This window comes from Chrysochloris asiatica, unplaced genomic scaffold (assembly GCF_000296735.1).
Source record: "Chrysochloris asiatica unplaced genomic scaffold, ChrAsi1.0 scaffold00014, whole genome shotgun sequence".
Classification (NCBI taxonomy): Eukaryota; Metazoa; Chordata; class Mammalia; order Afrosoricida; family Chrysochloridae; genus Chrysochloris; species Chrysochloris asiatica.
This window is the reverse complement of record NW_006408532.1, coordinates 18,638,369-18,652,250: the sequence shown is the minus strand read 5'-3', so window position 1 is coordinate 18,652,250 and position 13,882 is coordinate 18,638,369. Positions and strand designations below refer to the sequence as shown.

At 37.9% G+C, this 13,882-nt stretch overlaps 1 protein-coding gene across 2 annotated transcripts in view; it reads left to right on the top strand.

Moving 5' to 3' along the window:
• ALDH1A1 (aldehyde dehydrogenase 1 family, member A1) overlaps positions 1-13,882 on the top strand; it is a 56,261-nt gene that overhangs the window by 25,777 nt on the left and 16,602 nt on the right. Inside the window, exons 3-7 of one of the 2 annotated variants that reach the window (XM_006834920.1) lie at positions 1,823-1,963; positions 4,411-4,540; positions 8,476-8,537; positions 9,244-9,372; positions 11,345-11,458. In XM_006834920.1, coding sequence (XP_006834983.1) covers positions 1,823-1,963; positions 4,411-4,540; positions 8,476-8,537; positions 9,244-9,372; positions 11,345-11,458 — 576 coding nt within the window. The remainder of the gene's footprint in view (positions 1-1,822; positions 1,964-4,410; positions 4,541-8,475; positions 8,538-9,243; positions 9,373-11,344; positions 11,459-13,882) is intronic. The other variant, XM_006834921.1, reaches the window with a different exon arrangement.

Here is a 13,882-nt window from a genome sequence, read left to right as displayed (position 1 = left end):
TGTTGTTGTTAAGTGTCATTGAGTTGTTTCTGACTCATAACAACCCTGTATAGAGTTTCTGCATAATGGCTGGTGGGTTTGAACTGCCAACCTTGTGGTTAGTAGTCCAGTGCTTATCCTACAGAGCCATTATATAAATAAGTAAATATCAATATTAATAATTTATATCTTCTTGATTGTAGTTCATATAAAATCAATGAGTGTATAAGGCATGTAACAAAATTATTAAATGTTTATGAACTGCCTTTTGTAATTAGAACAGTGAGAAATATTATAGCATATAATACAGATAGTAGCAAATACTCATTGCAAAGACTATTTCAAAAGCAACGTTGCGTATAAGAGCTGGATTTTGAAGTCAGATGTGGATAAAGTCCTGACCGTATCATTTGTTGGCTTAAATATTTAATGCCAGTGATCCACAGTTTATGCACCATGAAATAAGGTTCATGATACTTAACTGTAGTGGTAACTGTGGGACTTGATGGATTCATAGTTGTAAAGAGCCTAGCTTAGTGCCTGGAAGTTAGCAATATCTTAAAAGTAGCTATTAGCAATCTAAGAAGCTGTGGTGATACTAGGGGGAATATATTGGACTGGTTAACTGCATGGTTGGAAGTTCAAACCCCATCAGCCACTTTGTGGAGGAAAGGTGAGGCTTTCTGTTCTCATAAAGATTCATGACTTCAGAAACCTTATACAGGGTCTCTTTGAATTGGAAGCCACTCGATGGCAGTGGGTTTTGCATTTAATTATGAATCCAGATTGGTCTGGTAAGGGTTTAGGTAGGTTGTGGTATTTGAGGTGAGTCTTAAAACAACATGTGGGGTTTTGAAAGTAAAGAGATACACTTGTAGAAGAAAATTCTAGGGAAGGAAAAAAATAAATGTGATCAATAAGTTTCATAGGTGAGATGGGACCCAAAGACTTGGAATTCTTGGTAACCCAGATACCAGAGCATTCTGTGGTGCTATCAGTTTTGCCACTTTTACTTATCAACCAAATCTCTCTCCATTTGCTTCAGTTTTTTCATTTGTAAAATGAGGAACATTTTTATTTCATAAGGTATTGAGAATTAAGTGAGTTTTTGAATATGCGATTATGATGACATTGCTATATAGTCTTATGTGCTGAGCACTATAATCTGTTGGCACCTAACAACAACAACAACAAGCATGACAATGATAAAACCTAAAAAAGAAACACACTGCCTTCAAGTCGACTCCATCTCAAACAACCCTGCACAAGGTTTCCGAGGTCAAGTCTTTGTAGGAGAAACAGCCTCATCTTTCTCCCGTGGAGCAGCTGGTTGGTTTGAACCAATGACCTTGTGGTTAATAGCCCAACACCTAAGCAGAGCCACCAGGCTCCTTCCACCAGTGATCACCAGTGTCGGCCAGTCGGTTCCAACTCATGGGGACCCTTTTTTAGGGTTTGTAAAGTTTATAAATCTTTGCAGGAGCAGGAAGCCTTATTTTTCTCCCGAGGAGCACCTGGTGGGCTTGAACTTCTGACCTTGTAGTTAGCAGTCTTGTACTTATTCTACAGAGCCTCCGGTGATGACAACTATTAAAAATAATTACAATTATATTTATATTTGTTCTAGGAAAGCAACCATGTGATGCATTCATTATGTTCATTATTTGAGAGATAAGCCAATGGACTTCATCTCAACATTTTGAGTATATAAATATGATAGGCTTGGGGCTAATGAAGTCACAATGCCCACTTATAGGAAGCTTCACTCTTGTTTTAAAGGGTCTTTACCATTGGATTTACTAGTATGTGAGACTACTGAATTGAATTGCCATTTTTCTTGCAGGAAGACGTTGACAAAGCAGTGAGGGCTGCAAGACAGGCTTTTCAGATTGGCTCTCCATGGCGTACTATGGATGCTTCAGAAAGGGGACGACTGATATGCAAGTTGGCTGATTTAATTGAGAGAGATCGCTTGCTGCTGGCAGTGAGTATGAGCTAAACCAGCCAGGTAGCAAGAGGCCTGTTGTTAAGTGCAGTGGAGCGGGTTCTAACTCTTAGAGATCCTGTGTAGGGTTTCTAAGGCTTTAAATATTCCTGGGTGTAAAAAGCCTCATCTTTCTCTTGAGTGAAAGTCCTAGAGAACATTTCTTGTTGGAATTGAAAATTGTTAGATTTTAATGAATACTACGTGTGCTCTACAAACAAAACATAGAATACTTCAACTTCTCGATTTTGTACAGCAAGGTTAACATTGAACTTAAAACCAAAACACAACATACTCTAGTTCAGGAAGGTATCATTTCTTTCCCCATGATAGGTTCTGCAGTCCAAATTTCACAAACACTGATTTAAACCTAATTTGATAAATTTCTTTCCTTTACTGCAGAACCTCGCATAAGAGTCTTAACAAGGTCATATGCAATATGAAACTCTTAGATTGATATACTGGGTTTCTAAACTTGCTTTGATCACTGACTTCTCCGAGTGGAAAATCACATGGAATTTGTTAAAAGATTCCCAGAACACTGGATTTGCTAACCACCAGGTTGGCAGTTCAACCCACCAATCACTCCCTGGAAACCCTATACAAGGCTCCTGTAAGTTGGAACCTATTCAACAGCACTAAACAATAAGTTACTTGGTAATAGCTACATTTTCCTTTCCTGAAATATGTCTGTGATTTCATTAAATTAGGACCATTCTACAGTTGGAAAAAAGTAAATGAAAAAAAAATCCAATTATTGTTGTGTTTGCAAACTTTTTGTGAATATGCTGTTTTTAAAAATATGTATCTAATCAGTTAGATGAGTCAGCATTTAATATGCAAGATGTCTGTTTCTTTGTTTTCTTAGTTGGATATTATGGTTAAATCTGTTTAACACAAACCAGTATCAAGATCAGGTTTCAGAATAGATTTTTTATTATCTTTAGTATCTTAAGCAGTAAGAAAAGGCCTACATTTTTTTCATCAACAGTGATACATATAATTAAAGTATGATTTACTACACAAAGATTCAGCATAATTCAGAGTATGTGAAAATATACAGCCAGAAGCTATATGCAGTAAAACTACATTAACCAGGATATAAAACTTGACTTATCTCATTTATCTAATCTGGGGATTCTAGAGCATTGACTGACTCTGTCAGCACAAGTTTCAAAGGTAACAATGAACAGACCTAGAAAAATCATGTCTGATTAAAGTTTGAGATGGCAGACAGTCTAATACAGAGAACGAAGATGATATAATAGACTATTCTGTCAGCTACACATTCCTTCCAGGTACCACCACAGCAAAACATTCCTTCCCAAAGAGCTCCTTAAAGATTTGCTTAATGAAAGAAGGAAAAGAAAAGATAGTAAAAAGACCAAAAAAGTTTGAACTTCACTGTCTGCCCATCTAATGGTAAATAAGACAATAGTAGCAGAAGTGAGAGTTTCACAATTAAAAGTAAAAAAGAAAAAGCAAAGACTAATTTTGCCAAAGAAAATTCTGTAGACATAATAATTTGCATAATGACAAAAGTAACCAAATTTAATACATTTCAGTTCAGTTAATGAGTGTTGAATTCAAAATGTAAACACTATGGTTCTTACTCTAAATTGAACATACATGAATAAAAGATCTAGGTGCTGTTCAAGTTTGTGTAGCTAGACTAGTTATATCCAGAAGGAATGAAAAAAATTTTAAATAATGAAAACAATTTTTTTAAAGTAATGATTAAAGCATTATTGGGAGTCCTGGTGTGGCACAATAATATAGCATTGGACTATAAGGAAAATTTGAACCACAAGGTTTGCAGTTCAAACTTACCAGCTACTCCCTGGAAACTCTATACAGAGTCTCTATCAATTGGAACCAACTCGACAGAGCTTAACAACAATAACAACAATTGTTGCCCTCAGCTGGATTATACAGTAAATACTGTGACATGACTAAGGAGTTTAGGTATCATTCTTAACAACTCTCAAATCGTGACTTGTTGTTGTTGTTGTTATGTGCCAGTGAGTTAGTTCCAACTCATAGCTACCCTGTATAGGGTTTCTGAGGAGCAGCTGGTGGGTTTGAACTGTTGACCTTGTGTGTTGAAGTCCAGTGCTAATCCTAAACATCATACCAGGAGCTCATTAGAGAAATATAGATTTGTAAGAAACCCTTGTGGTTAAAACTCTCAGTTGCTAACTATAAAGTTGGTGGTGGGACCCACCTGCAGTTTAACAAAAAGTTTCACAACAGGAAAATGTGACCGTCTGCTTCCATGTTATAGCCTTAGTAATCCAATGGAGGCATTCTACTTGTCCTGTGCAATCATCATGAACTAGAATTGACTCAGTGGTAATGGATTTGGTTTGGGGTATATACATTCATATATATTCTTTAATCCAGAAATTTTATAGAAGCTTATATTTGAGGTTTGGTCTCTGTTTCAGACACTGGAGTCAATGAATGGTGGAAAACTATTTGCCAATGCATATCTGATGGATTTGGGAGGCTGCATAAAAACTCTACGCTACTGTGCAGGCTGGGCTGACAAGATCCAGGGTCGGACAATTCCAATTGGTGAGTCGCTTTAGGATGGATGTAGAGAAGGGAACCCTGGTGACACTGTGGGTTAGGCATTGGGTTACTAACTGCATGGTCCAGGCTTCAAATCTACCAGCTGCTCCAGGAGAGAAAGATGAGATTGTCTGTGCCCATGAAGATTTGTAGTCTCAGAAACTCAGTGGAGTGGTTCTACTCTGCCCTGTCAGGTCATGGTAAATCGGAATTGGCTTGATGGCAGAGAGTTTCGTTTTGGCTTTGGGAGTAAGAGATTACTATTGTTAAGTGTCATCGAGTTGGTTCCAAGTCATAGAAACCCTGTATAGATTTCCAAGGAGTGACTGGTGGGTTTGAACCACAGACTTTGAGGTAAGCTGTCCAGGGTTTATCGTACAGTGACACGCCAGGACTCCCAGAGATCACTGTAGAGCTGGAGAATTCCAAACTCTCCCTTGTAAAAATGGCAACCAAATAAGACAAATTTATTTTCTCCTTGACATTGAGAAAATTCAGTTTTGAATCTGAAAGTTCTTTTAAGAGTTCTTTTAAGATTCATAAAATGTGTTTTTAAATTGCTGCATTATAATCATACAGAAGATAACACTATATATTTTAGACAACATTGAAATAAAGAGCAAAACTACTTTTGGCCATAACTACTGATTTAAGAACCCAAACTTTTCAAAATTAGCCTCTGAAATTACGTGTTTGAGTTTTATTCCAATAGTGACATTTATATCCATGTGTGATGCTCTAGGATAAGCACTGGACTACTAACCTTAACAGTACTTAACAACAGCATAATATAACTATTGAAGCCTTTTTTGAATGGTCCATTATGAGTCACTTATGGTCTTCTGTCCCTAGTCTAACTGCACTATCCCTGGTCTAACTCAGTGTAGTTAGATCAGGCTTATTCATCAAACGAATTCACATGGATTTGTTTCAAATGGCTTCAAAACAAAATGGGATTGGATTTACAGCTGACTTAAAAAGTTGTGTATATGAATGTGCATGTATGTATTATTTTAATGAAGGGATGCACATGTTGCTGTTAATGCCATTGAACTAGTTCCAACTGAAAACAACCCTATATAGGGTTTCTGGTAGTCCTAATATGGTGCTGTAGGATAAGCACTGGACTACCAGCCGCTCTTTTGAAACCTTACATAGTGTCACTATGAGTTAGAACTGATTCAACAGCACTTCAATAACAACAACATAGGATTTCTGAGAAGTGAGTGGTTTATTTGAACCGCCAACTTGCAGTTAGCAGTCAAGTGCCTATCCTATAGTACCACAACAGATATAAAAAGGAGAATCAACATAGAAAACAGTATGGGTAGAGTTTAATCCATATAAATGTATTGACTATAGAAAACAGCTTCTAATCTCCTCCTATGTGTATTTTCAAACGAATTGGAGCACCCAGTAGGTTAAAAGCGATACCCAGAGATCTTAAAAGCTCATGGGTACACATCTACAGTGCAACTATTGGTCTCTCCATGTATGAAGGAAAGAAAACTGGTGAAAACTGGAGACACTTGAAATAAATTAGTCCAATGGACTAATGGAACGTGTAAATATCAGTCTCCATAATCCTGGTGGCCTTCAGCCACCCTTCAAATCTGGACCAGAACCTGCCCTCATGGCTCAATATTCAAACAAGCAGTAGATAGGTATATAGAGGGGACAACCACATTAGTAAGGTCTGCTTACTATGGAATGGTCAATCATTCAAGATCAAAAGGACAGCCTTTACAAAGTTCAGAAGGATTAGGAAGGAAGATGGAATGGAAACAAGAATCCTAGGGAGTAAGTGGGATAAGTGATGTTACCTTGAGGGGATTACAATCATTGAAACGAAACAAAGTGCCTCGATTGTTGAATGTACAATTGATGATATGCTCTGTAAACCTTCTCTCAAGTCACAACAAAAGGTTAAAAAAAAAATTACCCAGGAAGTTAAAAGGGGAGAGGGAGGTCATGGTGGCATCAAAGAATTTGGCTATTTCAGTAACTGTTTAATTTGTTCTTGTTTTGTTATGTGCCGTGGAGTCAGTTCCGACTCATAGCGACCCTGTACAGGGTTTCCGAGGCTATAAATCTTCAAAGGAGCAGAAAGCCTGATCTTTCTCCCACGGAACAGCTGGTAGTTTCAAACTGCTGACCTTGAGATTAGCAGCCCAATTCGTAACCACTACGCTACCAGAGCTCCTTATCAGTTGACAAAATTGGAGAAATGATTTCAAACACAAATAGACCTTGATAATAAGAGAGTTCTTGCTGTGACTACCAGGAGGCTAGAAAACTAGAACAAAACAGAAGATGAAATACAATGTGATTCTCGGGTTTACCGCATCAAAATTTGAGGCATGTGAATTAAATCCAAGTTGAAAGAAATGTTTTTATCTGGTTGTTTGTTTCTCATGAATTAAGTCTTTGTTTCTGTTGTTCAGTACATAAAAAAAGAACATTTTTGAATAAGCCACTAGGAAAGGCTGTATCTCATTGCTTTTAGAGGCTTTTTTGTTGTTGTTGTTTTTAATTTTTTATGGGGCAACTTTTTATTTTAAACTGAATGGAGGCTTATAGAGCAGCTCATCAGTTTTACAGTCAACAAATCATACACTTCTTTCATGTCAATGATTACAGTCCTCTCCATGTAACAACAGCTATCCCACTTCCTCCCTTTGGCTCTCAGTTCCACTCCATCCTCCTTTCCAACCCTTCTGAACTTTGTCCTTAGATAAATGCTGCCCTTTGAATCTTGAATGGTTGTCCTTTCCATGGTGAGCATACTTTATGAGTGCTGTTGTTGTCCCTTATATAACAATCTACTGCTTGGCTGAAAACTGGGCTGAAAAAAGTGAGCTCAGTTTCAGACCTGAAGGATCAGGATCACCAGCCTAGAATTCAGGCTCAGGAAGTATATACGCAATGTTGCCCTTCTCCAGTTATTTAAGTGGTTTATTAGGAAACAGTTAAGTGGCTTATTAAATACCACTTGGGATCAGGTCAACAGGCTAGAACTCAGGATCAGGAAGCAAATAAATAAAGTCTTCCTTCTTCAGTCAGTGCTGGCCATCTCTCTCAACTCCTCTCAGTAACCCCCTTGGGACAGGCTCCTCTTGACCCCAAACTGATGTCTGTTACCCTCAGTTCTATTGCTAGGTCCCTTCCAGGACACTGTTTCTACCTTCAATGTTAAAGCCCTTGACCCATGTTTCTGTTCTTTAAGAGTTTCCATGTTTCTCTCTGTTTCTCTCTTTCTCCTTCCTTCCAATTGTCTTCTTTTCTGTCCTAAAATCCCCTTTGGGGTTTGTTGATATACACAACTCCTTGTCAGTGTCAAGGTAAGTCACATCTCAGCAGGGGGACATAAACTGACCAATCCCTTCTTAATAGGCCATAGACACTTCATTTGTGTAGTAGGTTATAGTCACCTCATTTGCATAAGTTATTAACCAATCCCAACAAAGCGCATGGCTATCACTTACCAAGCTCAGGACCAGACAAAAAAAGTAACCAAGCCAAGTTATTTATACCTTACCCTTGAAATGTCAATTAAGCTGGACAAAAGTAACAAACTTGATGGAATAGGCAATTAGGGCAATAGTAGCTAACTCCTTAGGGCTGAAGAGGGAAAAACAAATCTTTCAAACTGTTTTTCCAAAGAACCAAGGCAAAAGGCCACATATAGGAACTCATTTTAGCACAAGATCTTTTCTAATTTTAAGTATCTTTACTTTGATATAAATAACTCAGTTTCATGATTCTGTCATTCCAAATTACTTTCTGAGGGCTCAAATTTCTGGTGGTAAGTATTGAGAGATAAGTTTGTTTTTTCACTTATTTCCTATACCTTCCTCTCTCTTATGACTTAAACCACTATTCCATGAATGCCACATATACTTATCTAAACATGATTGTGTGTGTGTTTTACTTTACAGATGGAAACTTTTTTACGTACACAAGACATGAGCCTATTGGTGTATGTGGGCAAATCATTCCTGTAAGTTGGTCTCTTGTGTAGCTTTTCACCTTAAAACAATTCTAAATAGTGCTAATTCTGTTCAATTTGGTGATGAAGTTTTCTTCAACAAGAATAGAGAAAGCTATTTATTTTCTCAATTCAGAACCCATTGCAGGACATGTTAACCCTGGGTCTCCTCTGTGACTTAATTTTTCAGGCTGTTAATTTCCATTTAAAGCATAACTAGACACTGAGAGCAAATGACTTGTCTGAGTACAAGTCACTGAGCCAGTCACTGAGCCACCCCTGTTGTTTGTTAACAACATATTTGTGTTAGATTTCTAAAAACATTAGATTTTAAAATATTACTTAATATTATTGGGTAAATAGTTAACAGTAAATGGCCTACTAGGAGACAGGACTGTCCTTTTTAAATGCAGACTATTTAAAACATGCTTAATAATAAATAGGTAGACTTTGAAGCCATACGGTATATTTCTCATTTTTGAAAATAAACCCAAAACAACCTCAGCTGATTAAATTTCATGACTCTCTTGCTCCTTCCTCATATCTGATTTATTTAGAGCTTTTAAACATTTACAAGTCAATTTTAACACTGAATTTAATGTAATATGCCAGAGGATTACACAAAACTACAATTAATATGTAATATCTACAAAGTGTTAAGAGTTAGATTAGCACTTGTGCCTTCCAGTAATACAAAGACTCCATTGTTACTTTCTAGTGGAATTTCCCGTTGGTTATGCTCATTTGGAAGATAGGGCCTGCTCTCAGCTGTGGAAATACCGTGATTGTCAAACCAGCAGAACAAACCCCTCTCACGGCTCTTCATGTGGCATCTTTAATAAAAGAGGTACGTTTCCTAAATCAAAATGTACACAAACAATCTGAAACCCTAAATTATAATAGAAAGACCTCACTTAATACTACTGGAAGCTACAGTCTCAGAAAATGGCTACTGCCCAGTGGTGAATATTCCTTTAACATGGCAACTGGCTTGGTTTCCTGACGGCCCAAATGAATCTCTGGATAGGAAGCCAAACACATAAGTGTGGTCTCAAACAGTCACTTTATGATCATTTGTTTGTTTGTTTGTTTTGCTCACTTCATGTGAACTACCACAAATGCTCTTGTAGTTCTTAAAAAGTTTTTTAAACGAGTCCATCCAAGGAGCGCCTGAGTGGTAAAAACTGTTTATCCTCTCTGCTGTGCTGCTAACCAAAACTTGGTAGTTAAAGGCCACCCATAGGTACCTCAGAAGAAAGTTTTGGCAGCCTACTTCCAAAAAAAAAAAATCAGGCCTCAAATGCCCTATGGAGCACAATTCTACTCAGATGCACTTGGGGTCATAATGACTCACAGTCAACTCAATGGTAGCTGTTTGTTCCAACCATTTGCTCCTTGTTTGACAGCTGCAGTGTCACATGATTTTCCTCCCCTGCCTCTGTCTCTGTGTATCTTCTTCACTTGTATAAAGACACTAGTCACACAGGATCAATACACACCCCTCTCCAGTCTGACCATGTTAACTGATAACTTCTTCAAAGACCCTATTTCCAAAAAGAATCACATTCACACATACAAGAGTAAAAACTTCATCAGATATTTTTGGGAGACAAAGTTCAATTCACTACTTTCTTTTGTAGTTAAAAGTTGGAACACATTGTGGCTCTGTAGGATAGGCACTGGACTGATAATTGCAAGGTTAGCAGTTCAAACCTTTGCAGGAGAAAGATTTCCTGCTCCCTTGAAGATTTACAGTTTCATAGACACTATACAGGGTCACTATGAATCAGAATAGATTTGAGGGCACCCTGATGTGGCACTGTGGATTAATGTGCTAGACTGAAAGGTCAGTTTGAACCACAAGGTCAGTGGTTCAAGCTCACCAGCCACTCCTTGAAAACCCTATACAGTGTTGCTGTGAGTCGGAACTGACTCAACCACACTTACCAACAACAACAATAAAAACAATAACAATTATAAAATTAAGAAGCCTGGTGGTACAGTGTTTAAGCAGTCATCTGGTAACCAAAAGGTCAAGACTTTGAACCCGCCAGTGGATCCACAATAGGTAAGACCTGGCAACCTCCTCTCATCCTGAGAAAAGTACAGGCAATTATATGGGGTACTTCTACTCTGTCCTTCGGGGTAGCTATGAGTTAGAATGGACTCAACAGCATAGAACAGCATTTTGAAATTTGAGACAGCTATCGATAAAGTATACTTCTGGTGTGGTGCTATAGGATCTGACTGGACTTCAAACCACAGGGTTGGCAGTTCAAACCTACCAGCTGCTCCTCAGAAACCGTATACAGGGTTTCTGTGAGTCAGAATCAACTTGAAGGCACTTAGTAACAACAGTTATTAAAGCCATGATGTATAAAAGTCAAACATGATTTATCATGAGAAGAAATGGTGGTGGTGGTTATAAGAAGAAATAGTCCCTTTTTAATGAACATTTGAAGTTATTTTATGTTGGCTAAGAAATTTAAAAATTAATAAGCAAGCCTCTTAAGTGAATTTTCCTTAGATGGAAAGTGGTTAGGTGCCTAGCTGCTAATCATAAGGTTGGTGGTTCAAATCCACAAACCTCTCTGCAGGACAAAAAATGTGGCAGTCTGCTCCCATACAAATGTACAGCCTTGGAAACCCTCTGGGGCAGTTCTGCTCTGTCATATCAGGTGTCTGTGAGTTGGAATCAACTTGACAACACTAGGATTTGAAGGAAATTTTACACGATTAGCATAAAGAGACAACTATTCTTTTTTCATAGAATGGAAGTCTCAGTTCCTCTATAACTTCTTTTGCTTTGTGCCTTTTAGGCAGGGTTTCCTCCAGGAGTTGTGAATATCGTGCCTGGTTATGGGCCTACCGCAGGAGCAGCCATTTCTTCCCACATGGACATCGACAAAGTGGCGTTCACAGGATCAACAGAGGTAAAATCATTTAGTCCAGCCAGTCATCGTGAATGTCTACCTCGAGCTGTCAGACGCATGCTTTACATAACAGTTTTTGAGCTGACACTTCCTTAAAACACAAGTTCTCTTTAATGATTTATTCTAGCCTTCACATATGTTTATAGAACAGAAGCAAATGTAGTTTGGCTAAGACAAAATATGTGTCACAAACTCAGGAGGATTAAAGTAAACTGTTTTTATTGTGTTCATTAACTTCTTCTTCAGTTTGGCCTTGGCATACGATTAGTAAGGTTTATGATAGAAATGCTTTAGACCACAGTGATTTGTATGAATGAACATAATTTTATTGTATAGGTTATGAAATTAAATAGCAGAGCCTCACCCTGAACTCCTTATTTGGGGCTCTCACTTCCATGGACATTTTGAAAGGAATCCAGAAGCCCAGATTCCCTGGATATGACTGTCTGCCCAGTTTCATTTGTCTGCCTCATTTCTGGCTCCAGCTTGATCATCCAGAACTTTAAAGAGCAATAGTCCCAACAGCAGCCACAGAGACGGTAAATAGAGACAGAAGGAACAGAGAGAGAATAGTTTCTTGCTTTCTTTGGGAGAATGAGTTCTCATCTACTGAGATTCTTTTCTATCCTAAGCAAAGAAAGTGGTGAAATCACATTGTATCACGCAGAAAAATTTTGAGTCATTCTTCAAGTTACATGGTATTGTTAGATGTTCAAGGGAAGAAACAATGCATGCCTTTTTATGTATGAAGTATAAAGGATGAAGGGAGAAAGTATCCCCATCTTCTAAAGCTGTTAACAAAGCAGTATGTGATGGTGGTGATAGTATGCCGTGGAGTTGGTTCCGACTCATAGCTACCCCGTATAGGGTTTCCAAGGCTGTAAATCTTTACGGGAGCAGAAAGTCTCATCTTTCTCCCATGAAAAAGCTAGTAGTTTCGAACTGCCGACCTTGAGGTTAGCAGCCCAACTTGTAACCACTGTGCTACCAGAACTCCATAGTATGTGATAAGAGAACTAAGATATGTACACAGTGCTGAAAAAGGGTTCACACGATGGAATAACGATGTTTAACTGGATGTGGAAACTTGCTCTGAGTTTTGAAAAATGATTCCGACTGGATGTCTTCAATACAAGTCTATGTTTTTAGTCTTCTTTCATTAATTTACTTTTAGGGGTTTGATTTGCTCCCATAATATCTCTAGAAAAGATGAGCGAATTAGCAGATTAATTTATCCTCTGTAAAGTGCAGTCCCTTTAACTCTGGTGGCATCATGGTTAGATGCTCAACTAATTAACCTAAAGGTCAGTAGTTGGAACCCACCAGCTGCTCTATCGGAAGAAGATATGGAAGCTTATTTCTGTAAAGATTCCAACCTTGGAAACCCTATCGAACAATTACTTTCTGTCCTATAGGGACACTTTGAGCTTGAACCAACTCAATGACAATGGGTTTGTGTTGTTTGTCTTTTAAAAATACGCAGTAGCAGGTAGTTCAATAACCACATGAAATTTAGACATATACTCAGTAATCACCTACTTATCTTTTATTCAGTCTGGATGGAAGTTTGTTTTATTAAAAATCTGATGAAGAGTTGTAAGTTTCTATGTTAATAGATTCCTATGTTCTTAAGCCAAGTCTAATTTGAAAAACATCTTTCTGAGTTACTTAAATGAAAACAGAAAACGCAACCCAGTTCATTTTGGTTGTTACACAAGAAGCTTATGCAGCACAAATCAACATCCTTTAGCTTTTGAGAAGTTCTAATACTTTTGCTGTAGTGTAGTAAAAATAAATAACTAAATAGAAGTTCTAGTAAGAATAATGAAGAATTAATTATTCATTATAAAACAGGCCAAGTTTTAGAGATGAAAAATAACAATAACTACCAAAAATAATCTTGATGAGAAATGATCCACAAAGGATCATAAAATCTGGAAACATTGTGTTTCTCTGAAGAAAGGCAACTAGCAGTAAAGAAAAATCTAGAGCAGTGGATTCCAGCCAACTGAGATAGCAGCACAGAGCACAGACCCAAGTTCCTTCTTCTAGCTTTACTGTTCAAAACTGCAGCATGGGAGAACAATGTGTCAGTCATCACTAACCTGAGTTCACAATGAAGAGAGGTATGAGGTATTAAGGCATCATCACTATTACTAAGAAGGTGACTATCTGTGGAGAATTCCATGTGTACAAATAACACAATCTGAGAGAGGCTCTGAAGTAGTCCTCAGAAAGCTTCAATAGGAGATCAGAGAAAGAAAAGGTCATTTCTGCCTGGGGTCATCAGAGAAGGGTTCACAGAGGAACTAAGATAGAAGTTAGGTCCCAAAGCAGGGTAAGACTAAGAAGCACTCCAGGTCTGACTAGACCACATAAAGAGGAACACAGAAGTGATATGTGAGTGTGTGAACAGACCAGTGT